Source organism: Sceloporus undulatus, chromosome 2 (assembly GCF_019175285.1).
Source record: "Sceloporus undulatus isolate JIND9_A2432 ecotype Alabama chromosome 2, SceUnd_v1.1, whole genome shotgun sequence".
Taxonomy (NCBI): Eukaryota; Metazoa; Chordata; class Lepidosauria; order Squamata; family Phrynosomatidae; genus Sceloporus; species Sceloporus undulatus.
Genome location: NC_056523.1, coordinates 259229439 through 259255152, shown reverse-complemented (window position 1 = coordinate 259255152; position 25714 = coordinate 259229439). Strand labels below are relative to the sequence as shown.

Sequence of the window (25714 nt, the reverse complement as noted above, 5' to 3'; positions counted from 1 at the left end):
CGATCCTCTTTGAGAGCACTTTGAGAGCATTGTGGCTCAATGCTATGGAATTCTGGGAAGTGGAGTTTGTTGTGGGCCCCAGAGCAGAGCAGAAGAAACAGAACAGCAGAGCTCTGCTCTGGGTTCACAACCAGTGTTGCCAACAAGCTTCGAAGCTATTTCCCTGCACATCTGACCAAAACACACCGAATCCCCCCCATCACACAAAATATTCAGTCAAAATCCCCGGAAAATTCCTGTAATGTTAAAACGGCGGATCTTTTGCAAATAAATGTAGCCCTAATTGAATAAAAACAATTGTAACTTATTTCAACTCTCAAAATTACCATTAAAACCAACCAAAGAATCTTTCAGTCCTTCTAATACTTTTAATATATTTATTTTGACATGAAGGGGGTCCAGGAAGCTTTGTGCCAAATAGAAACATGTTCGGCTGCAACCGCACTGCAGAAATAATCCAGTTTGACACCCCTTTAACTGCCCTGGCTCAGTGCTAGGGAACCCTGGGAAGTGTAGTTTTCGGAGACATTTAACCTTCTCTCTCAGCAAACTCTGGTGTGACAACAAACTACAATTCCCAGGGTTTCATAGCACTGGGCCATGGCAGAAAAAACGGTATGAAACTGGATTGTCTCTGGAGTGAAGATGCAGCCTGAGTTAGGTCCAAGACACACTGCAGAAATGATCCAGTTTGAGACTGCTTTAACTGCCCTGGGTCAGTGCTAGGGAACCCTGTTTTGTGAGACATTGAGCTTTCTCTATCAGAAAGAGCCTTGGTGCCACAACAAACTACAATTCCCAGGATTCCCTAGCACTGAGCCAGGAGAGTTGGCTGAGCTTTTCCTGAGGGTGGGGGGGGCGACCACTGTCCTCTCTCTGATTGGCTGTTAGTGTGACTCCAAACAGGATTGGTTGCTCTGTAGCCTGGCTCTCAAGAGGGAGGGGGGGCTGACTAGAGAGCTTTCCCTGAGGGCGGGGGCGGCGACCACTCTCCAGCCCTCTCTCTGATTGGCTGAAAACTGTGAGTGTGTAACAACCCCAAAGGATTGGTTGCTCTGTAGCCTCTTAAAGTCAGGGCTGGAGCTGAAATGGGCAGCAGTCACCAAATCTGCCCCGAAATAGAGCCAGGCACCAAAATCACACCAAAAGCTCTTTAAGAAATCCCCGTTTTCGTGTGAAACCCACCAAATTGGCCCCACTGAGAGGCCCCTCGCAAAGCAACAGAGGCGCCCAGAGACGGAGGGAGCCTAGTAGGCCCCGCCAGACCTGGGGTTTGCGTGGGCCGAGCGGCGGCTGAGGGCGCCAGGAAGGCGGGGAGGGAGCCGGGGAGGACCCTGAGCCCTGAAGGAGGGCAGGCAAGGCAGGGAGGGCTGGCCCCATGGTGAGGCGGAGGAGCAGGAGCCGGGATTGGGGGCCGCCCCTCTGCAACAGCGGCAGCGGCAGGAGGAGGAGCTGCTTCGGAGAAGTCGAGCAACGGCTGCTGCTGCTGCCCCTCAACATGGCGGCGGCGGCGGCAGGGGAGACGGAAGCCCCCTCCTCCTCCTCTTCTTCTTCGGTGCCGGTGCTGTTCTGCTTCTCGGTCTTCGCGCGTCCCTCCTCGGTGCCCCGCGGCTCGGGCTACGAGGCGCTGATCCAGAAGTTCCTGAGCCTCTACGGGGACCAGCTCGACATGCACCGCAAGTTCGTGGTCCAGCTCTTCTCCGAGGAGTGGAGCCAGTACGTCGACCTCCCCAAGGGCTTCCTCGTCGCCGAGCGGTGCAAGGTCCGCCTCGTCCCGCTCCAGATACAGGTCGGTCGCCACGCCCCCGCACTTAACCCGGTTTCAGCCCGCTTTAAGCACTCAAAGCGGAGTCGCACCGGATTAACTCTCCAGTGGGGCTGCTGAGATAGATGACACAACAGATAGGTAAGACTCGGCACAAAATGGGAGCTCAGGATCAGGAAACACCCAGGACACGTATTAAAGGCATGCTGCTCAGCCCTGCTCAAAATGGAGGACTTGTTAGGGATTCCTCCTGGACAGAGGGCTGAAATGGAGGACATGTCCTGCAAAAAAAGGAGGACACCAGGGAGGAGACGAAGCCCATGATCCATGCTTCTTCTTAGCCCTGCTCCAAATGGAGGACTTTTGGGGGATTTCTGCTCAAGAGGAGGTTGAAATGGAGGACATGTCCTGGAAAAAAGGAGGACGTCTGGTCACTCCAGGACAGTGGTTCTCAACCTCTGGCCCTCCAGATGTTTTTGACTTCATCTCCCAGATTCCCTCATCATTGACTATGCTGGCAATGGCTTCTGGGTCCAAAACAGATGGAGGATCAAAGGTTGAGAACCTCTGCCTAAGCCCAGAATCCATGCTTCTTCTTAGCCCTGCTCAAAATGGAGGACATTTTGAGAATCCTGCTGGACAGAAGGTTGAAATGGAGGACGTGTCCTGGGGGAAAAAAGGAGGACATTTGGACATCCCCTCCCAGGCAGGCAACCCTTTCCCTTCCTCCCCTCCCTTGGTGAGTCCCCTGCCTGCCCCAGGCCCTGGCAGAGGAGGAAAAGGGCTTGCCAGGCATGGCAGTGGCTGCTTGCCCACCTCTGGATGCGGTCAACCCACACTCCTTCCACCCCACGAAGCACAGAGCCTTCCTCCGCAGGGTGACCAGGCACCCTCCTTCTCCAGGACGTGTCCTACATTTCAGCCTTCTGTCCAGGAGCAGTTCCAAAAAGCCCTCCATTCTGAGCAGACTAAGAAGCACAAAGTCATATTGATATCACTGTTTCGAGCTTTTATTTGGCCATGTCCTCCTTTGGGGTCTGGACCCCTGGCCACCCTGTCCCTGTATTGTAAACTCTTCTAAAAGATCTCTCTCTGAGCTTCACTGGGGGCAAGGCCTTCTCATTTAATCCCAGGAGGAAATGTCTTTTACAGTATTTAAAATCCCTCCTGGTAAGAGAGTGGTTGTTCTGCTTATCCAGACTCTTTATTCTTCCGAAAGGTGTCATGAAGGGTGGATTATTCCCACTCCTTCCACAGAGCTGTCCTGTGCATGTCTGCTTAAACCTAAGCTCCACTGAGAAAAGTGAGGGTCACTCCTAGGTAAGTGCGTATAAGCTTTTCAGTCTCAAAATACATTTACGTAGGCATCGTTCTTGGTCCAAAAGGCCACAAACGGTAAGAAAATAAAGTCATCACAGTTCAGCAAATGGCATATGAAGAAATACATTTAAAACAAGATGAACATGTGTGATCCTTTTTATACTTTGTTGTTCTTGTTGTGTGCCTTCAGGTCATTTGCTACTTACAGTGACCCTATCATGGGATTTTCTTGGCAAGACTTGTTCAGAGGGGTTTGCCTTTGCCTTCCTCTGAGGCTGAGAGAGTGACTTGCCCAAGATCCCGAAGTGCGTTTCCATGGCTGACTGCAGATTTCAACACTGGTCTCAAAAGTCAGAGTCTGATGTTCAAACCACTGCACCACGCTTGGCTTGCTCTAAATGCATTCTTTACTGCACCTCTAGAAAGCAAATGTATAAAAGCAAGAAACTTCAGTGCAGGATTATTAGTTTTTTGCTATGTGACCTCAAGTCAGCTCCAATGTATGGCACCCTATTCAGGGGTTTTCTTGCTGGGATGTATTCAGAGGAGGGTTGCCATTGCCTTCCTCTAATGCTGAGAGTGAGTGACAACCCAAAGTCACCCAGTAGGTTTTCATAGCTGAGCAGGGATTTAAACCCTGGTCTCCTGGAGTGCTCCTTCAACATTCAAGCCATTACATCACACTGGCTCTAGCATAAGTGATTAGTGTGACCATTATAGCTACTAGTGTCTGTTTTCCCATAAATTCAAGTTTTGAAATAGGCTAAGAATCCAGTTGTATCCAGAGTTAGGCATACCTTTATAAATTGTTTGTAGATTCACTGTATATCCGTGGAGCTTTCCAGTAAATATATTCAGAATAGGTCTCTTTTCTCAGATACCGTGCCTTCTCATTCTGTGCCAGGATTAAATGCACTGACTTGAATATTATTGCGTATCAAAATACATTTGTATTGGACAGCACATGTAGATGTAAGAGACTGTGCTTCAAATGCTGCTTTCTTGACAATAAACTCACTGCAAAAATATTGTGTTAAAGGTTAGCAAATCTGCATGAGTAAGCTTCTTCTTAGACTTTGATCTGTCAAACAACATTGCGCCTGCTTACTATGGGCATGGAATGGCTGGAGAATTGTTGTTCACATGGTGGAGAAAAATATAATCAGGTCTTTTGATTTCTTCCAATCTGCCACATCCCATGCTGTTCTGAAGGGTCTCTAAGGGAACAAAGGACATCCATCTTTTGTGAGTGCAGCTCTGATTGTGGTTGGGATTTCAGGCTGTATTTAGGACCATAGAGAGTTGTCTTATATTGAGTCAGAACCTTGGTCCATCTTACTAAATATTGTCTTTACCAACTGGCAGATTCTCCAGGGTTTCAATTAGAGGTCTGTCTTGGTCCTTCCAGGAGGTACCTTCTGCATGTAGAGTATGTGATCTGCCTCAGAGCTGTGGCCCTTCTTTTTGTGGCAGCTTGTAGCTGTAGATACCATGTTACGTTCTACACACAAAAAAAACCATCATTAAAACATGCTTTTTTGTAATTAAGCTTGAATTCAGACATCAGTTGAAAAGTGGGAATTTCAGAATTGTACTGATGCCAGGGTTTGTGTGTGTGTGTGTGTGTGTGCGCGCACACCTTCAAGTTGCCTATTGATGTATTAGTAACTACTGTAACTATAAATATATATTTTTGAAAGGATGTCTTATTGATTTTAGTTTTAAGTGCATTGAAATGTAGTATAGCACATACATATTTGACAACCTCAGTATTTATTTATATTTTGACGTCACATATTTATATTTCGTTTCCAGTTAAAGTGATGTACAGAAACCCAAATAGTTAAAAGTCAACCCATCCAATTACTTTGCCCTTCTGTTGATTTTTTTCCTGTCCCAAGTAATCACTTAAAACTTCTGTTCAGTAATAACCAATTGAATGAAGTAAACATTTTTATCCCTAATTTTTAATTTCCTGTGCCAAGTAATCAGTTAAAACTTTTAGTTGACTAATGGCCAAATGAATGAGGTAAAACCTTTGGAATAATGATTTACCTTTGGGTACCTGTTTCCCTTAATAGCCAGATGTTCAGGTTCAAATTTAGTATTTAGTAGTGGATTTGTTTTAATAAATCTGAAAACTAGATATCTGTAATACATGTAATTTAGTGTTATTTTCTGCATTTTATTGATGATGAATAAAAAGTGATTTGATTGGATCCTGCTCAGTCTGGGAAATAACCATTAAAGTCAATAGCAAGTATTTGTTTAACTACAGAAAAGATCCATGGACATGTTAGAGTGGTCAATCAGATGTATAGCTCTCAAGACACGGTGGCCACAGTATACTGTTGGAGACAACTTTGATTTTGCATACCACCTAAAATGTAAAACAGGTGTGAAACAATCAAATGAACTGTAGCTAAAATATTTCATTTTCTCAATGTAAAACATCAACAGAATAACCTGTTTTTGTTTTTATCATAAATCAAACTCTGTAACTGTATGCTCCCATGCAAATTCCAACTGTAGTCATTTGAATTTACATTCAGATAAGTGTGTAGTCCTGCAGTCATACACCATGGTTCTGTGAATGTTTATTCAGAAATGAGTCCCATTGATCTCAGTGGGTCTTGTTCTCTAATAATTTTGTGCCCACACGTGCACATATACACGAGGATAGATCTGGTTGGAATTAATAGTTATTTCTAAGTAAAGAGAGTCAGCCTGGTGTAGTGGTTTGAGCACGGGACAACTACTCTGGAGACCAGGGTTCAAATCCCCACTCAGCCATGGAAACCTACTGCCAAGAAAATTCCGTGATAGGATCTCTTTAAGGATGCCATTAGTTGGAAATGATTTGCAAGCACAAAATAACAACAATTTCCAGGTAAAGTTAGTTACAGTTGCCAAGTTATTTAACAGTCATAATGATTAACTGACATAAATATCCCTTTGATAAACTGCATTTACAGAAGCCACGAGAAATTACTTTTGCATTATTCCAAAGAGAGATTGTTTGCAGTATGATTAAGAAATGAAATAATATCTTGGAGCATGCAATGAGACCTAGACACCTATGCATATAGACAAATCATTTTCATATGTGTATGTGTTTGCAGTGCAGTCTAGCATCAGACCCTTGTGTTTTATGGGATACTTTCTTGGAAGGTCCCTGAAACTTCTGGGGTCTTTTAAGCTGAGAACAAGGATCTGCTGGTGAAAGAGGGAAAGCTGAAATGTTATTATATAAAAGCAGATAAACCAAACAGTAAAATCTGAAAAAGAACAAGAGATTACTAAATGGATTACTAAATTTGAAGAAGGTAATCTTTCAGTTCTAAACTACTTAGTTTCCTTGTAATCTGCTGAAAGCATTGTTTTCATGATCTGATTTTCATGCAGTGGCCCATCTTTATTTACATACAAAAGCATCTTCTGTAACTGTATTAAACTAGTGTATCTACAAATCGTTTTTGGTTTAATGACTAGTGATGCATAGCAGGGAAAATTTCTAAGATATATTGTAATCACAAATACTGGATTATCATACAATTTATTAAGAGCCTACTGTGAGGCCATTTAGAGTATTGCCTCTTTTTTTCAACCTAAAATTGGACAGAAAGATCATTCTTGTTTTCGTACCTTCAGTGTTTTCCACCATTATTTTTGAATTTGGGCTTTTAAATTGCCAAGTACAACAATTTCAGTGTGATTTGCCATACAGTATAAGAGTTTGTGGGGTCTGATGTTGATGTGTTTGTAAATCTGTGTATGTACCTGTTGCCTTTTATGTACAATTAGACCTTGAAATGCACTTAGATTGCATATGTGGCTTGAAACACTGGGAAACTGTGTTCAGGGGCTGTTCTTTAAGATAATGGCTAGGATCCAAAGAACTACGTAACCAGTTCTGCACACTTGAAAGGGCTCTAGATTTCTCTTTCTGAAACAGCAGTTCTTTCTGCAACAGCTTGTTCTTGAAACAGGATTTTGTGAATTGGTGATACGAAATGGGGACGTGCAGTTCAAAGAAAAAGTCAGATGTCTTACTGGAAACATACAGTCCCTGTGTGGACACATACAGACCCTTGGTCTCACCTGAAGTGGGTACTGAGATCCAACTCATTGTAAAATATTTTATTTTAATTATGATTAGACAGACTTTTGATATTACATTTTTTCTCTTTTTCAGATAACTACATTGGGCAATCTCACACCATCAAGCACTGTGTTCTTCTGTTGTGATATGCAAGAGAGATTTAGACCTGCTATCAAGTATTTTGGAGATATAATCAGCGTAGGTCAACGATTGGTAGGTTTATTTATTATTGTTTTTTAACACAGTACCTCCTGCCTACTTTGCAATGTTAACTTTTGATTGTTGAGATGTACAGTTTCATCACTGTGTGGATTCTTTCTCATTGCAGCTTCAAGGAGCAAGGATTTTAGGAATCCCAGTCATAGTAACAGAGCAGTATCCCAAAGGTCTTGGAAGCACAGTGCAAGAAATTGACTTAACTGGGGCCAAACTTGTCTTACCCAAGACAAAGTTTTCTATGGTATTACCTGAAGTTGAGGCTGCACTAGCAGAGATTCCTGGAGTCCGCAGTGTTGTTTTATTTGGAGTAGAAGTAGGTTCTTCATTTATCTCATATTTAACCCTTCATATATTAGTTTAGGAAAAATGAATAAAATGTTAACTGTTGCTTTTAAAAATTACTTGTTTAAATACTGAAATTTTTGAAATACCCTTTTTTTGGCCAGCCATTTGGAAAATAATTTATATATATATATTTTCCTGTAGTCTTACATATTCTGTTTATGTGATCTTTTTTTAATTTCTGTTTTTCTTCAAGACCCACGTCTGCATCCAACAGACAGCACTAGAATTGATAGGTAGAGGTCTGGAAGTTCACATTGTGGCTGATGCAACCTCTTCAAGAAGCATGATGGACAGAATGTTTGCCCTTGAGGTAATTTCTTTTTAGATGGATGTACATAAGAAATCAGCTTGGTAGTTTTTAGACAATAGTAGACATTTATAACTGCAGAATTTCTGTTATCTTCCAGAATTTATACTGCACATAACAAATAACTAACCATCTTGAGGGGTTTAGTTTAATTATATTAAAAACATATATACCATCTTTTTACCATTTTTAGGATCCATTGGTGTGGTTCCCCACTCCCCCCCCCTTTCTTTTGGATAACTGCTTTTATGGACTACAGCTAAAAGTAGAAGACATTGGATTTAAAAATGAATGCATTTGATTAATTGGAAAATATTGTTCATTTGAACATTAAGGAAATGTTAGACAGATTTTATGTTACAGCTGATTATCTAGAACGTCTTTGGAGTTTTCAGTTATATAATCTTTGTGTATAATTACTATATAACTGTCATGTTTTGATAGATTAGTATCAAACTGGCAAGCTTTCCATTTCTGGTTTTATATATATAGTCCCCTTGCATTAGGTTAGGGCATGCAAGTCACCAGAATTCTGTTTGCAGGATCAAAATACAACTAATAATAATAAATAATAAAATCTTTATTTATATCCCGCCCTTCCAAAAAGATCAGGGCGGCTTACAGCAATGCAACAAGTGCAAACAGATACAGGTTAAAAACATCAAACATTAACAATATGCAGTCTAAAAACAATAGCAAAAGCCCCGTTAGCCCATCCTCATGGCCACGGAAGAGGAGGGAGGCCCACAGGATATTTAGTCGGGGAATGCCTGCTTGAATAGGAACTAGAAGTACAATGTCAGCATCTGCGACATTGTCACCTGAACAAATGCAAATAGTTTCTCCAGATTCAAACCACTTGTCAGGTACAGTTGCTTTTTGCCATTGGGGCACCTATTCATTCATTCATTCATTCATTCATTCGTACCAGTCAATGTAATGTATTGAGACTTTTGATGTCTCAAGAATGTCTTTGATAAACCTTGATACAGTGAAGCACAAACAGTGTGTTGCAGTTTGCAGGTTTGTCCCATTTGGGGAAAGTCAAAATTTCTTCAGTTTGTCAGAAAATTGAATTCTTATCAGGAAGTTAAACCTTAACCAAAATTTTGGCCCTGACCCCAACCCTTAACACACTGGCGTTCTTATTGGTATCAGAAATACCCAACGGCTCACTCACAGCACATACATACATATATACATACATATATAAAGCTTGGTGCTTGATTGAGGTTTAAGGTTAAAATAGAGTTAGTACTTAATGAAAAGAGTTATATTTGATTAAATGGAAGCTTAGTGTAATCTATTCCTTAAAGCTCTTGACGTACAAGGAGTATAAGAATGATAATAGGCTCAAATGGAAGCCAAAGTAGTGATACACCCCAAGAGAATGTTGCAATGAAATATATCTTGTGCTCATGATCTTGCTAATTGTGTAGGACTTCATGAATTTATTTAGCATAGAAAAAAATGGTTTCCAGCTTTATATAAACTAATCATTTAATTGGCTCTTTGTTTATTTTTCTTTTAAAAAAAAGTCTGATATACTGGCGCTCTCCCTCTCCTTCCCCCTCCTGTCTCCAGGGTACCTGACAGTTTTCATAAAAACACTAACAATAAGGCAATATAAAATTAAATGCATTAATTTAATTGGAGCCCTGGTGGCGCAGTGGTTAAATGCCTGTACTGCAGCCATTCACTCAAAACCACAAGATTGCGAGTTCAAGACCAGCAAAAGGGCCCAAGCTCGACTCAGGCTTGCATCCTTCCGAGGTCGCTAAAATGAGTACCCAGACTGTTGGGGGCAAATTAGCTTATTTGCTAATTAGCTTACTTGCTGTTCACCGCTATGATCTTTGGAATAGCGGTATATAAACAAAACAAATTATTATTAATTAGTGTGGAAAGGACCACAAAAACAAAAAAGAAAAAGAGTGAATTAAACCTCTTGCCTCTCTATTGACCTCTGGAAATTATTTGCAAAGCATAGTGGTTGGTGTGTACAATACGAACCTGTTTTCCCTGTATTTTTATTACTATGTATCATAAGCTGGACTAGTTCATTACAATAACAGTGAAGTGCTGTTGAAACCCAGGTCAGATGAAATGCCATCTTCCTCAATATAGCTCATTCAAAAGCCTCTTCCTTCTGCCAGCCTTTCCATTAATGTGGAAGAGTATTAGCTGAGATTTTACTGATTTTTCTGTCAAGGTGGCTGGTTAAAACTCAGTTTAATAATAAAAAAACAATCAATTGTTTAGAAGCAGTTCAGAATTTCATAAGATAAAATGTAAAATCCAGTGCATGGGATTTGGCTACAAAAAGTTGTCATGTATGGCCAGGGCCCAGTCGTGTGATACAGATAGAAGTAATTCCATCAGTGGAAACAGGAAGTAATTCCTCCCTCCTTGCCCATATCTGGTGAACTTTCTGTAACAGGTTTTTGGGTAGTTTGGAGGGCTGCTGAAGGGACGAAAAGAAGCATAAATTCCTGTTTTGCTAGCAGAAGTATGCTAGGGCAATGTGTTTTGTTTTTGTCTCTTATGTGGATGCAGAGCCTGATGTTAAAGATAACACTGCATCCATTACTCAGGTGTCTGCTATTTGAATCTATTTAATATCATGATTTCTATTCTAAATTCCATGGCAGTGGGTTTTTGTTTGTTTGTTTGTTTGTTTTGTATTCAAAACCTCAAAACACACCAGAAGTGATATTTTCTCCATGTAGACTTTCCTAGGAGAGCGATAGCAAACGTTTACACTTTATATACAGCCCACCTTCATCTGGGAGAACTGTAGCCCAATACTTTTGTACCTTGATTCTGGAGAGGAATTTAGCAAACTTAAGTTATTATATTGTTACGTACATTTTCAAAGGCTTTATCAGCTCAGTATACAGTTCCGGAAGCCATCAAGTTAGAACATCAAACTTATTAGTTTCATCTTCTGAGAAATCAGGCTTTGTGGCTTTTTAAAAGGGAGACGATTTCTATGGGCATCATTCTATACTTTCTGTATCAAGAATGACATTAAATTTCATTGGTATATAGGCAATGAATCTCTAAGCCTAGAAATTGCACATTAGGGGGTGGGAAATTAAATGCTAAAAATTTCGGACTCTTCTTGTCTGTCATGCTGGTTAAAAAGGGATGAGCAAGCAGCTAAGGTTCTAAAAGGAAATACCTGACATCCTTTTAGGTTTCTTACAAACTGATTCTATTACAAAACCTAATCAGTTTTGCTTTCGCTAGTCTACCTTTCAGATTGGAAAATTAATTTTCCAGCATATAAGACGACTTTTTACCCCTGTCTTATACGCTGGGTTGTTACCACAGAGACAGGCGAATGGTCTAGCCATCTCTCTATCTCTGGGGTCCTTGCGGGTTCCTGTCCCAGCAGGCACTGCGGCCGGGCTCTCTCCCGCCACCATTGCTGGAAAAGGCAGCTGAGAAGCGGCTCCAGAGCTGGTAGGGCCGAGGGAAAGAGCTGGCCCCTTATGCCTCGCTGCTGTGGATACTCTGTTCCTCCAGCGGCTTCTGCAGCGTGCCAGAAGTCCGGCACGCCATGGAAGCTGCTGGAGCTGCAGAAGCCACTGGAGGAGCAGAGTATCCCGGGCAGCGGTGGCAAGACATAAGGGGCTGACTCTTTCCCTCGGCCCAACCGGCTCTGGAGCCGCTTCTCCACCGCCTTTTCCAGCAATGGGGGTGGGAGAGAGCCCGGCCGCAGTACCCGCCTTCCAGGCCTCCACAGAGGCCCCCTCAAGCCGGCGTGTGTGGGCGCCAGAACCCCTTAATTCCACCTATAGGAGGCCAAGGACGCTGCCTGCATGTGACTTGGGGGCCGTCTTATACACCCAGTCACCTTATATGCCGGAAAAAACAGTATTATTCAATAATGGAGATAATAAGTCTTTTTATAAATAACAAAGCATGTTCTATTATGTTCCACTCTTGTTTCTTTGTTCAGTTTACTATGACTTTTTGTGATGCTTTTTGCTTAGATGTTCACTCTAAGTGATCTTTCTGTATGTTACAGAATATATGTAACATATATTCTGCCTATCCAATAACATTCAAACAATGCTACCTTTATGGGGCCAACCAAAATGCATAATTACATGTTTAGTTGGCTGTGCGCCCCCTTACCTGCTACTGTTGCCATCAGTTTTCTTGCAGGCCTGAGTGAGGTACCAGTTTCCTATGTTACAGAAGGTGGGGGGGAGCCTGCAAGGAAAATGATGCAGCAGTGATAGGCATGGCATTAGGGGGAGAGACAGGCAGGATCTGTGGGCAGACTATGACTGGGTTGGCCCGTTGTATCCTGCCTGTGCGTTTACATCTTCAGTCTACAAAACCATATGCTATACAAACTTCTTTCTCTCAGTTCAACTAAAAAATGTTATAGTATCCCTTTGTATACATTTTATTTTTGTTTGCGATGCAGAGAGATTTTCATATGTAATGGCACAATATGTCCCCCCTGATCTGTTTTGTAAAACAGCCTGCCCTGCCCTCCTCTTTGAATTATGATTGTAAGTGGCAAATGTCATGTTCTTATTGGGGATTATCTGTTACAGCCTTAGAAGGCAGCTATATTCAGAATAGGTAATTTGCAGCCAAAATCCTGTTTCTAGGACAGTGCTATCTGGGCTGTCCGTTCTTAATGTTTGATTTTACAGGTTTTTTCACAGTGTTATTGTCACACTTTTGAGATAGAATTATTTGATATATTTCATTTTTGCTTCTACTTCACCCAAAAGGCAGATATTTTAATGTTTAAATGTACATTCTTCATAATAGCATGCCTCATTCTTGCATAGACATTGCAACAGGAGTATCCAGGTGCCATGTAGCACTTTGGAGAATTCCTCAGCCAGTACTGTACTATGTAGACTGTACCATAGCCTTGATGATTTGACAAATTGATACCACTGTGTCAATGCTTTTTTGTATCCAGATAACTTACAAAAACACTTGATCTGTTATTTAATTTCAGAGTTTCTAATGGGAACTCTGTTGGTAATGGACTGGTTACTCAGTGGGCTGGATGAGGGGCAAAGCACTTACATTAAAATGGTGTAAATGAGAGGCACGGTGACCAAGTGGTTCTCAGGTTTAGGAAATAGGCTATTCTGGATGGGTGGCATTCTCAGTTAAAGAACAGATAGGCTGTTTGAAGTTACTTCTTGATCCCGGATTTCCATTTTAAGGCCTAGGTGGGCTTGGTTTCCCAGACATCCTTTTATCATCAGCAGAACCATTTCTGTCCACAGTGCTTTATGCTTCCTTAGCCTCCAGGCTGGTTTACTGTAATATGGATGGAGATGCCATTGAACTGGCTGCTATTAACATCTGACTTTAATATAATATAGATGTGTTGGCTTTTATCTGTAGAGAAGTGCTTCTCAATCTTCAGTTCTTGGTTTGTTTGTTTTTTTAAATATATATGTATAGCCTCTAGAAGCCATAGCTAGCAGGGCTAATTGGCAAGAATTGTGGGAGTCCAAAACATTTGCAGGGCTATTGATTGAGGAAAGATGCTTTAAAGCCTTAAATAGCTTGGGACACAAATGCCTCAAGGAGTACCCCTTTCAATACCAGCCTGCCCTTGTCATCAGATTTTCTGTAGAGGTCCATCTTCACAGTATGCCCTTTAACAGAGGTGTGTAATTATCCACAAAATAGAGGACATTTTCTGTAGTAGTGTGTTGACTATGCAATGCTGTCCCCAAAGAGACTTAACAAGTGCTAGTATTACAGCATTTCTGGCACCACACTGAAACCTTGGTATATGCCAAATCATTTTAAAGGAAATTGTGTTTTGTCTGATTTTATATTTCATTTTGTTTTAATTTTTTTTTGTTGTGTGCTTTCAAGACATTTCTGACTTATGGTGACCCTATCATATGGTTTTCTGGGGATGAGAGTGTATGACACTTCCAGAGTCACCCAGTGTTTTTCCAGGGGACAGGGAATTGGTACATTGTACAGTGGTACCTCGGGTTACGAAATTAATTCGTTCCGCGGCTAATTTCGTAACCCGAAAAACCTTCGTAAGCCGAATTGCCATAGGCGCTAATGGAAAAAATAGCTCTCTGCTGCCCTCCGGTGGCGGCCTTTCCATTTAAAACAGCGCCGGGGTTTTTTCGTAACCCGAAAAAACCTTCGTAAGCCGAAACAATAAATCCCTATGGGATTTTTTCGTATCCCGAAAAATTCGTAAGCTGGGTAATTCGTATCCCGGGGTACCACTGTATTCCCTGGGGTTTGATTCCAGGACCTCAGTGTAGGTACTAAAATCCTTGGATACTTAACTCCCCAAATGGCAAAATCAAAGTTTGCTTTTTGAATTTACTTATATATTTAGAATATTTTCAAGCCATGGATTTATGGATGCAGAATACATGGATGCAGAGGGCTGACTGCATTGTATGTATCAGTTCATGTGAACAGTTCTTATTTATACTTGTTTATACAACTCAGCAGTCTTTTTGGTGAGGTCTGGTTGATAAACATTTCTAACAAATAAATATAGGAATACCAAATTTGCAGCTTTTTGTCAGTCACTCCCAATACAACTTATGGAACTTGTAGGAGCCCTACCCAACTTTCCCATTCACCCAATTGAAAGCAAGGGAAAATCCACTTCTGATGCTGCTATTAGCAATACAACCGTAATCCTGCTTCTGAGAGTGGTGTTTCTTTAGCTCTTCTAGAAAAACAACAGTCTTGATGAGGATCTCTGTGGGAAGGAATGAACCTGCAATCCCTCTGAACTAGTGTTGTGCCCTGTGTAACCCTATGAAGGTTGTACTCATGACCAAAAGAGATGAATACCTTTCCTTTAATGTTATAGACATAATACTATGAATTCTTTTTAAAAGTTACAACCTTTGCTTAAAATGTCTTCACTAAGATTATTAGAAATGGTATGTGGAGAAATTATTAGAAATGGGGATTCATTTTACTGCTTTTAGTATTTATTTCTTTGACTTCTATCCTATCATTCTACCAGGCCTGGGACATGAGGCAGCTGAAAACAAGACTGAAAAATAAGCCCAGATAAAACCAAACAAAGGTTATGTTAAGCCACAACTGAACAAACTATAATTTCAAAACTCTTGTTGTTGTTGTTGTTGTTGTCGTTTAAAACCCCCCCACTAAATCTATTAAAAGATCCTTTCTTAGCAGCTTTTGAGTTGCTGAAATGTTGCCTGAATAAAAAGCTCTTTGTCTGCTAGCAGGTATAGTTGAAACTTCCATGGCATTGGAGTGTTAAATCCACTCTGTGGTCCTCACTAAGAATAGCCCAGTTCTGTTTCATATATTTAACGTTCTCTGCAAGGAGCGTCTATCAAATTTAATATCAGCTCCTTCCTCTCAAATGCATAAATGTTATTGTCTGAAGAACTTTGGGTGACAAGAACATTCTTTATTTGAAGTGGAATAGATTGATGAGAGACTGTCCCTGAATGCAAGGTGCTGTAGGCTGCATTTCAGAAGAAGAAACTGGCAAAATCACTTCTGAGTATTTCTTGCATAAGAAGTCACATTGAGGCTCAGAGGAAAGCAAAGGCAAACACGCATTGACCAAATCTTCTCGAGCAAACTCCATGATAGGTTCAGCTTAGGGTCCAAAGTCAGAAAAAAGTATAAATTCTAAATAGCAAACTTTTATTTTCCATTTTACATAAGGGACACCATTTTGCTGTGTCATTATATTTAATGTAACTTGAGCATCCACAGATTTTGTTATCCACAAGGGCCCTGGAACCAAACTTCAGCAGATAACAAGGGCCCACTGTACTTAGTTTTACTGTTAAATTGTTATAAACAGCACAAACTCACTTCTGGTTCTTGTCTCTGTTTTTTCAGCGTCTCGCTCGCACTGGGATTATTGTTACCACTAGTGAAGCTATATTGCTGCAGCTGATAGCTGACAAAGACCATCCCAAATTCAAAGAAATTCAGAATCTCATTAAGGCAAGTGCTCCAGAGTCGGGGCTTCTTTCCAAAGTATAAAGTGGACATTATTGGGGAGGTGGGGGATTAATGAATGACAATGTAATTCTAGGTCCTCAAACACTCTCTCACTCACATACACACATACACACGTTTGCATGTGTGTGCTTGCACACACAACTCACACACGCACACCCCTTCTACAAATGATGTATTTGTGCTTGCCTTAGCAGAATTTGTCTGATTTGCTGTCCAGGTGCCAGTGTATTCTGTTAGTCCCAGATCTTTAAGGCTTTGGGTAACTACCATAGGTTTATTTTTTTGTCAAGCAAACTTTGAAAACAGAGGTGCCTGTTTGTCTGTACTGTACCCACTGATTGTAACACAGCTCCAAAAATTGCATATTTTTGTGAAACCTCTTTTGATTGTACAAATGTGGTATTGTTTTGCATTTTTGTATTATTAATACAATATTACATATATACATGTGATACAATGTTTTATCAAACTATAAATGGAACCATATTTCAAATAAAATTGAGTATATATACTAGCGGAGAAATACTTGCTTAACAATTAGACAAACATGCTAGGGAGAAAAGCAATATGTAGTTCCATTACTTTAGGTAGCTTAGTTAGCTAGGCTGATACAGTACTTGATTGTTAAAGACTTTATTCCTGATTGCTATTCCAAAGTTCTTTGTTATAAAGTTCCAACTGGAAAGAGTGCAGATTCATATTCACTTTTAAACCATAAGCAATTCTGTCACTTTATTAATGAGAATGTATGAATTATGACATTGAAAGAGATTTAACTCATTTGTAGAAAATGTATAGGAAGATGCTCAAGTTCCTCATTGCTAAATATAAAAATAACTTTGTTTCTGTATGTGTTGGAAGATTTATTTTTAATCCCAGTATGTCTAGATTTAATGAACTCCATCTAGCTTTTGCATTAGTTCAAGCAAATCTTTGGTTCAAAATCAGCTTCTTCAGTTTTATGCAGGATCCTTCAATAAAGAGATTGAATAGTCTTTCAGGGGAACCTGGTGTAACCAACATACTTTAGACATACTTGCTGTAACTTGATGGAGTATTTTATAGCTACAAATTAAGTTGAGTAACAGTGTTCTTACTACATGCCAATTATTCATGTCATAAATTATTGAAATTGTTCTAATGTTTGTATCAAGAATATATGTGGGTTTGTAGGAAGGAATTTTGCAGTATGACATATAATACTAACAATTTTTTAAAAATCAGTACATTATTGGAATGTTCTTAAACTTACTGGTCTAAAATGATCTTGAGATGTTTAAATAAATGCAAATGTTTACTCAAATTATTTTGATTTAAAAGCTTGATCTTCATTTTATATTATTGCTATGGTCTCTTAGCATAAGATTTTTTGGACTTGTCAAATCCTTCCCAAGGATGGCCTATGGAAACCCCCTTGTTTTCAGTTATTTAAAGGAAACACAAACTTGTCACAGTTTAAAAGGAGGAGTATGTGACTGTAGGCAGAGAAAGGCAAAACAGTTAAGAAAATCACTGTTCTACATTTTGACCTACTTTTAATATCTTTTCTGGTATATTAATCAACTGTCAAGAAGAGTAAAGTATAAATGCACAGCTGCACCAAAAACCCTCAACCCAAACTATAACTATGTCCCAATATATTATTTCATGCCAGAAAAATTTGTTGTTAAAAACTGATCTCCTGCTTCTCATCAGTCATGGGAATATTATTGTTGGGATTGTGGTCTCCATACAAATTAGGATTTTTTAAATACAAACTCTAAATTCAGAAGTGATTTGCTATGCAGTGTGAAGATTTTGATATTATAAACTTCAGGCTAAAAACAGCTATCTGTAAAAACAGGTGTATCTTAAGTTTCTCTTTCGACCATTATAACAAATGCCTCTCTTTGTTCCCACAACAATTTCAGTGACATTCCATATGATCACAATGATTAGTGGCTCTGTGTGGAAAATCAGGCAATGTACAGGTATTACCCTATACAAAAAACCTTATTTCTCTGCTGAAGCATCATTGCTTTGTTTTTAGTGCATCTGAATTGTTGGACATATTTGTCACATTTCAGACAGTGTTCATCAAATTTTACTTGTAGACAGTCTTCTTCAGCCTTGCACACTCCAGACATGAACAAGAACTTGTGTGATCTGTAACTAGCTCTGCGGGATGATGGGAATTGTAATCTAACACAACAGAATGCACCTGGCTGTAGAATTTGCAAAACTGTCTCTTAATTGTAATAAGGGATACACTTTTTGAGAAGGTCCTCAATTTATTTATTTATTTATTGCACTTATATCCCACCTTTCTTCCAAAATGGGTTCCAGCATGATTTAAAATTGAAAATAATATGTAAATGATCCAAATTAAACATCAGTTTATAAAAGATAAAAAGGAATTAAAGGAAAAGGAATTAAACATCAACATTATTAAAAACATGATTAAAAACATGATCTGGGAGTCCAAGTAGACCACAAATTGAACATGAGTCAACAGTGCGATGCGGCAGCTAACAAGTCCAATGCGATTTTAGGCTGCATCAATAGAAGTATTGTGTCTAGATCAAGAGAAGTAATAGTGCTACTCTGTTCTGCTCTGGTCAGGCCCCACCTGGAATATTGTGTCCAGTTCTGGGTACCACAATTTAAAAAGGATGTTGAGAAACTGGAGTGTGTCCAAAGGAGGGTGACTAAAATGGTGAAGTGTCTGGAAACTATGCCCTATGAGGAACAACTTAGGGAGATGAGGATGTTTAGCCTGGAGAAGAGAAGGGGTGATATGATAGCCCTGTTTAAATACTTGAAGGGATGTCATATTGAGGAGGGAGCAAGCTTGTTTTCTGCTGCTCCAGAAAACAGGACCTGGAACAATGGATGCAAGCTACAGGAAAAGAGATTCCACCTCAACATTAGGAAGAACTTCCTGACAGTAAGGGCTGTTTGACAGTGGAACAAACTCCCTCGAAATGTAGTGGAGTCTCCTTCCTTAGAGGTCTTTAAAGAGAGGCTGGATGGCCATCTGTTGGGGATGCTTTGATTGAGATTTCCTGCATGGACTGGATGGCCCTTGCGGTCTCTTCCAACTCTGATTCTGTGATTCTAAAACATCCAAAATACTTACTGCAAAACATCTCATTTCAGATTGTGCTTGTTGATGCTTAAGCAGAGGTATTAACTCACTTTACTCACTTTCCCCTGAAAATATCTAACCTGCTCCCACTAGCCTGTTTATTGCAAAGTAAATCCCACTTTATTTGGAAAAGCTGATTTCCAAGTAAATATTCATAGGATTACAGCTGAAAACCTAAATTAAAACCAGTGTTCGTGAAAATGAGGTTTCATGTGATGTTCATTTTTGAATGTGAAACTAGGTTATTTTGTTGCTCTGTCATTGTTCTCCCCTTTAACATAACAATTTTTCATTGCTTAAAGAAAGTTACTAGGTGTTTTAACAAAAACGAACATGAAAACCAAAAATCTCTCAGTATATGTACTCATAAAGTGGCCTGTTGCTATTAATCAGACATGCCACTCTAGATATGAAGAGTTATTTTTACAGCTGGAATACTTTCAGCTTGAGCTGTTGACTTATATTTGTGCTGTTATACTCAGTGAATTAAGAGTATTCTAGAAGTAGCATAATAAAGTAGAAAGATAGACTGTCTCTGTAAAGACAAAACTGTGTTTGGGCCTTATTTTAAAATATTGGGAGCATATCACAGATAACAGATAAATATATTAACTCAGTTTTATAATCAAACCAGAAGGAAGTAGTGGCAACTAGCATTTTCCACACTAAATTTAAGAAGGTAATATTAAGATTGCAAAATTAAACAAAACCGCAGATCTTAAGCAGACCTGTTAAACTGATACTCCATAAGAATCCCATTATTTATCTGTGTAACCAAGAATATTTATTCCAAGCAGTTTAGGCTGAGTTCTTCCAGAGGAAATAGTCATATGTTTGAGCTGTACTACTTTGGGAAGCTGATGAGACGATGGATCTTTTTCCATACAAAGAACTCTCCATAAAAGGGGCATGCTCATTGAGGGTCCTATATATTTCTGTAGTGTGAGAGATGGATCTTCTGAAACAGGTCGACCATATTTTTCTGTGATATCTTTATTAGGTCAACCAAAAGGCACAAAATTGATCACGCTAGTTTTCAAAGCTCAGTCTATTTCAGGCAAACATGGATTTTAAAACCCCATGCAATGGTGCATCTTGCTTGAGGTGTTCTCCCTCCCCCTTGATATCCTACTGAGTTTCAACCAGCATGATATAAAGGTGTGGGAGAGGCATTTTAACTGCCCCAATCACTTGTCAGACTTGATCTTTCCTACCCTAGGCTAACACAGTTTTGCTTTTGGTTTCACAGTACATTGAAGGAATGGGAAGGCTCTGGATCCAAGTCTTCCCCTCCCCCCGCTTTCTCTTTTCCATGATCAGAGCATGATTTTGGCGAGGCAAAGGCTGAGGAGGGCTCTGCACTTGTAGTGGGGAGGCATGCAAGGGTGGACCCCACTTCTCTGGCTTCAGAAAGGGAGATCCACTCAGTCCGATGGACTCTAGGTCTGTCTTCCTACGGATCACAGGACTGCATCCTTTCCAAGAAAAGGAAGATAAGTGCAGCTCAGGAGTATGGAATTTGAAGGCTTGTTGTACAAACTTGCCCTGCCATGTGTTTCTGCACTGGTCACCCACCTCGTACCACCAGTGTGAGGTAGATGCTGGCTGGAGAAAGAACTGTCTTGGTTGCTGTTCCTTATGGAAATCTTTCCCAAGGAGGGCTGGTGCTGAATCTAATTTGCTTTCATTGTTTGGCAAAGATTTTTTGTTTTTGTTTTCCTAAGCTGTTAATTCTTTAAAAAAAAATTAAGTTGTAGTAAAATTGTTTTCATTGGTATTTATATTTTGTTTTTTGTTGTATTTATTTTGTATTTGTTGATTTTACTGTTTCATTTTAGCCTGAGTTTTATGAGCCCTGTAACTGTTTTTACATCAAAAGGTAGAGTATAAATTCAATAAATAAATTTAAAAATCCCCAAAGAGCAGAACAGTTTCAAAGCTTCAGTAGCATACCATTGTATTTCTGCATTAGGAGCTCATGCAATAATTAGCTTGCAGATAAATTTTAGGAAGAACTAAAGCTAGCATTATTTAGGAACCTTGAACTGAATCCACACTTAGTCTTGCCTAGAGACCTATTGAAATTGTTGGCATTAAGGTTACAAATTATTGAGTTCCAGTGATCTCAATGGGCATACTCAACATGGCTAAATTTGAATCTAACCATTTATTTCAGTGAATTTTGCATTCGGATTGCAGTAGAATTTACTTCAAAATATTTGTGCACAGAATTCTTTCTCCAGTGCATTTATTTAGGTGGAGGATTGCCCAACTCATTAAAAAAACCAGAGATGGAAGAAAACAGTAGGAAAAGAGGAAAAGCACGCCACAGGAAGATAGACTCCATCAAGGAATCCATGGCCCTGAGATTGCAAGACCTGAGCAAGGTTGCTGATAACAATATAACTTAGAGCTGTCTCATTCATAGAATCACGTGGACTTGACTGCAGTTAACAACAACAAATTGCAGTATGAATCGATTCTTTGCATAACATTTTAAAAATCAGAATAGTGTGCACGTATGTGCATGTCCATACCCTTAACTTATTGCTCAAAAAGGGTAACCAGAAAGGTAAAGCTGATCTCCAAGCTTCAATTCACAACTCATTTATTCCAGCATTATCGTGGTAATAAGGCTACTGTGGAACTCTACAGCATGAGGTGGTGTGTCAGTTTCTTAGCCCACAGTGTGGCATGAGAGTTACAATCCATTATCTGGAATTTTGGAGATAAAAAGAAGAAGATATGTTTCTAATGTTTAATGATGGAAGAGATTTAAGAATAATTTGAGCTATAAAATCTGAAAGGAAATAATAAGAATGCAAAAAAAAAAAAAAAAAAAAGCTGTATCATCTCCCACCAGCACCACCATATTAAGGCCTTGTTATCTAAGTGAGAGAAGGAGTGGAAACAGAAAAGCCTCAGAAGAGTTACTATGTTGTTTGCTTCTTTTTAATGACTACTCAGGAGAATTCTCTGAGTACCTGCAGATAAGCAGTGTATGTCTCACCTGAAAGATGGAAACCCCAAAGTGGAATATAGTTCATTTACAGAGCACTCCTGTACCTGTCTACTCAAATTTCCAGTGATGTTTGTGTAGGACTACAGTCTTAAATTTCTACTCACTAATTTCATGCCTGTCTTTTAAACTCTAGCTGTTTATGTCATATAAAAACATAGATTATGGCTGCACAAAATTTATTTTAGAATTTCAGCTGCATTTTAGTAATAACAATGTAAAAAAAATGAAGAGTTGCAGCAGGTAAAACAAAGCTACTGGGTGAAATACAACATGGTATGCTAAAGTTTCCAGTAATGATTGTTTTTGTCCCGTGTAAATACCCTGAAGGCACCAGATCCCATCTGATCTTAGTACTTGGATGGGAGACTGCCAATGAATACCATGGGCTGTAGGCTATATTTCAGAAGAAAGAACTTACAAAACCACCTCTGAATATTCCTCGTCAAACAAAACCGTATGAACTTCATGGGGTCACCATAAGTCTACAAGTGACTTGAAGACATATGCACGCACGCGCACACGCACACACACACACACACACGATCATAATAAAATCCAGCCCTTGAGCAATTTTGACATGAATTAGTGGCTCTGCCTTCTCATACACCTACAGGTACCTCTTCGTTTGGTTTGCTCAAACATTATTCCAGATTCACATTATTTTTCCTTATCCTTTGCATGTATCTCCTATAGACTTACTGTCCTCAGCTTTTTCCTCTTTTAACAGTCCTTGATAAGTGTCTCTGTTGCTTATGGAGTATTCAGAAAATAGACTTGTAACTAGACACATTATTCCAAGAAATTAAATTTTGTTCTAGCAAAAGATTTTCAAAATTAGCCTCCCAGCCTGAGGCCTGCCATCAGCAACAGAACAATACACATGCAAATCACTCCTGCATTCCCAGGCTCACACAGTATATATACACCCAATTTTTTCCAGGCAAAGCATTCTCTGAAGATGCCAGCCACAGATGCTTGTGAAACATCAGGAAGAAATTCTGCTAGAACATGGCCACATAGCCCGAAAAACCCACAAAAAACTATGGATGTCGGCCATGAAAGCCTTCGACTTTACATTTCAAAATTCTGTTTAAAATCATGTTAACAGAAATAAAGTTTTAGCTACTCAGTACAGGTGAATGGAACAGAATGATGTAGTAGTGCAGAAGAAGCAGAAGCTTTAGTTTGACATTCTGTTGTGTTTTGGGGCCAAATATTTGATGGTATGTCATGAAAAATGTTCAGCATATGGAGAGGCATAGTTATGAACACATCACTTGTATTCTGCTACTCAATTTAATCCTGAACCAATTGTACTTTTCCTGTTTACAAAACTAGGGATTTTCAGAGTCTCATGAACCCTGTATATCCCACTGTGGGCACAGTGTTCTGAGTTTACTAGGATGAGGCACATGTAAAAGCAGTGCTCCTTTGATGAACTGACATTGCTGTAGTCTCTAGTTAACATGTTTTTTGTTGCAACTGGCTGATAAAATCCAAGTGGACAAGACACTCACCTTGTGGAATGCAATGTTTATACATCAACCCCTGTGAGCATGCTTTGTTGCAACTCTACACAGCTGGAGCCAAGTCAAGTGGCTTTCACTATAAAAGCTCCTTTGGAATGTCTGCTTATAGATAAGCTTCTCTTGAAAGACAAAAAGAAAATAACTATTTTGCAATGAGATGAATCCATGAAAATGTGTTTTTATTTCTTTATCCAGCTTTTCAGCCAATCCAGTCACCATGATACTGAACAAATCATGAATCAACACATCACATCTTTCCCAGATTTTCTTAATATTTCTTTTGTAGATTATCAGATGACATTTCAAGAATACCTGCAGTCTAATATAATACAGGCCATCTGAACAATACGATTCTACTGTGTATAGAGATAGAGGCCAAGATCCTACATTACTGTATTGCACATCTGGTCACAGTGCATCAGTCACTGCATAATTTTGCAATAGATTCCTGTCCATTTTAATGTCACAACAGCCCCTAGGTGAATATGGACATGATGAAAGTCATCTTAAGCAGAACATTAGCCAATGTACATAGGAGTTCCTTACTTTATGACTTCTCATAGTCAAGCAGAGTTTGCTGAGTGCATAGAAAGTGAGAAACGTTATCTTTAAACTAGATGGTAGCTATAGCTGTGCCTGTAATTTATAATTTCATTAGTGGCGCTGCAGTTTCAGTTTCTGGGAAAGAGTAACAAGTACTTCTGTCACATGCAATCATCTTGAGAAACAAATACTTGCCTTTGTGTTATTTAAAACCCTCTGCATATGTGTAAGCATTTGTTTAGTTAACCATATGTTTTGCTTTGCATATCTTCTTAAAAGTGAATCTGTGATTCTCTACTTGTTAACTTGATGGAACCATGTTGGATACAGTCATATTCAGTTATTAAAAAACAAGTGACTTGAGACCAGAGTTATTGGTTGAAGTTCTGCAAAGCTATGAAATTGGAAGGTGAAGCTAAGACCTTACCATACATATTGCACAATCAGATATTAGTTAACTCAGATGAAGATCCCTCTAGTGATACAGTAAGGTTCAGCTGTTTTATAAAGTAATTCAGGATGAGGACACAGAGAACCTTTGCTGGTCCCAGGCCCTCTATCATCCCAGTATGGATTTGGTCCTGAAAGATCAAGGGAGAATGTTAGTGGATAGAGAATAAGTTGTAAGCTTAATGTGTGACATTCTACTGATCTCAGTAGCTTCAAAGGCTGAGGTGACCGGAGTGTTTATACATATAATATGTGTACAGTCTATAGGCTGGTAGAGAGCCAATAAATTTACATTACTGTGTTGTTTTGTGCCTTCAAGTTGTTTCCTAAGGCAAATCGATCATGTTTTTTCTTGACATGATATATTTAGAAGAGGTTTGCCATTGCCTTCCCCTGAAGCTGAGAGAGTGTGACGTAGCTATGGTCACCCAGTGGGTTTCTCTGGCCAAGCAGGGATTTGGACCCTGGTCTTCCAGAATCCTAGTTCAACATTCAAATCACAACACCACACAGGTTCATGTGTATACATTTACATACATGTAATTTATTCACTTATCATTATTGATTAGAGGCATTCCTCAACCTGAAAGTACATGTAACAGTATTCTGTACCCCTATAAAATTTATTGTTGAACACACAGTAGAAATCTTTAAAATCTTGAGCAAATGTTTTATATTGCCTTAATTTAAGCTATTGTTTATAAAACTGCTGTTGCTCACCTACATAGATGTTAGTCCTGGTGTGTTTAGTGGAGTTTACAAAAGTTTACCTCTGGCACAATGTATAATTTTACCGAAACCGTTATAAGCAGTCTAGTTGTACATAAGTTGAGTCTGCCAAAAACTTCATTAGCAATTTGGGGAAAAATAATAATAATGCAGTGGGGGGGCTGGGGGTGGAATTTTGATAACAATATATTTACCAAGAAAGGATTTTTTTTTTAAAAAAGGAAACAACAGGAACAATTCAAGTAAGGCAGTTTA

General features: G+C 39.5%; 1 protein-coding gene across 3 annotated transcripts; it reads left to right on the top strand.

Annotated features, from left to right (window-relative positions):
• The first annotated feature begins 1006 nt into the window (after positions 1–1006).
• Positions 1007–20967, top strand: ISOC1 (isochorismatase domain containing 1). Of its 3 annotated transcripts, XM_042451707.1 has the most exons (6): positions 1020–1789; positions 7281–7400; positions 7516–7719; positions 7945–8061; positions 15934–16041; positions 20436–20967. In XM_042451707.1, exons 1-6 carry the CDS (start codon positions 1379–1381, stop codon positions 20511–20513), a joined length of 1038 nt encoding a protein of 345 aa, XP_042307641.1. In that variant the 5' UTR covers positions 1020–1378; the 3' UTR covers positions 20514–20967. The 3 variants fall into 3 exon arrangements, with proteins under 3 accessions (XP_042307643.1, XP_042307641.1, XP_042307642.1); XM_042451709.1 differs by lacking the exon at positions 7516–7719 and having other exon boundaries at positions 1007–1789; XM_042451708.1 differs by lacking the exon at positions 20436–20967 and having other exon boundaries at positions 1025–1789; positions 15934–17362.
• Positions 20968–25714: the final 4747 nt, after the last annotated feature.

Excerpts from the sequence above, each read along its gene's own strand:
- ISOC1 (XM_042451707.1), top strand. The coding sequence starts at position 1,379 with ATGGTGAGGCGGAGGAGCAGGAGCCGGGATTGGGGGCCGCCCCTCTGC. Across the intron at positions 7,401-7,515 it reads TCAGCGTAGGTCAACGATTG|CTTCAAGGAGCAAGGATTTT; the intron begins GTAGGTTTATTT and ends TTCTCATTGCAG. Across the intron at positions 16,042-20,435 it reads AAATTCAGAATCTCATTAAG|TACATTGAAGGAATGGGAAG; the intron begins GCAAGTGCTCCA and ends TTGGTTTCACAG.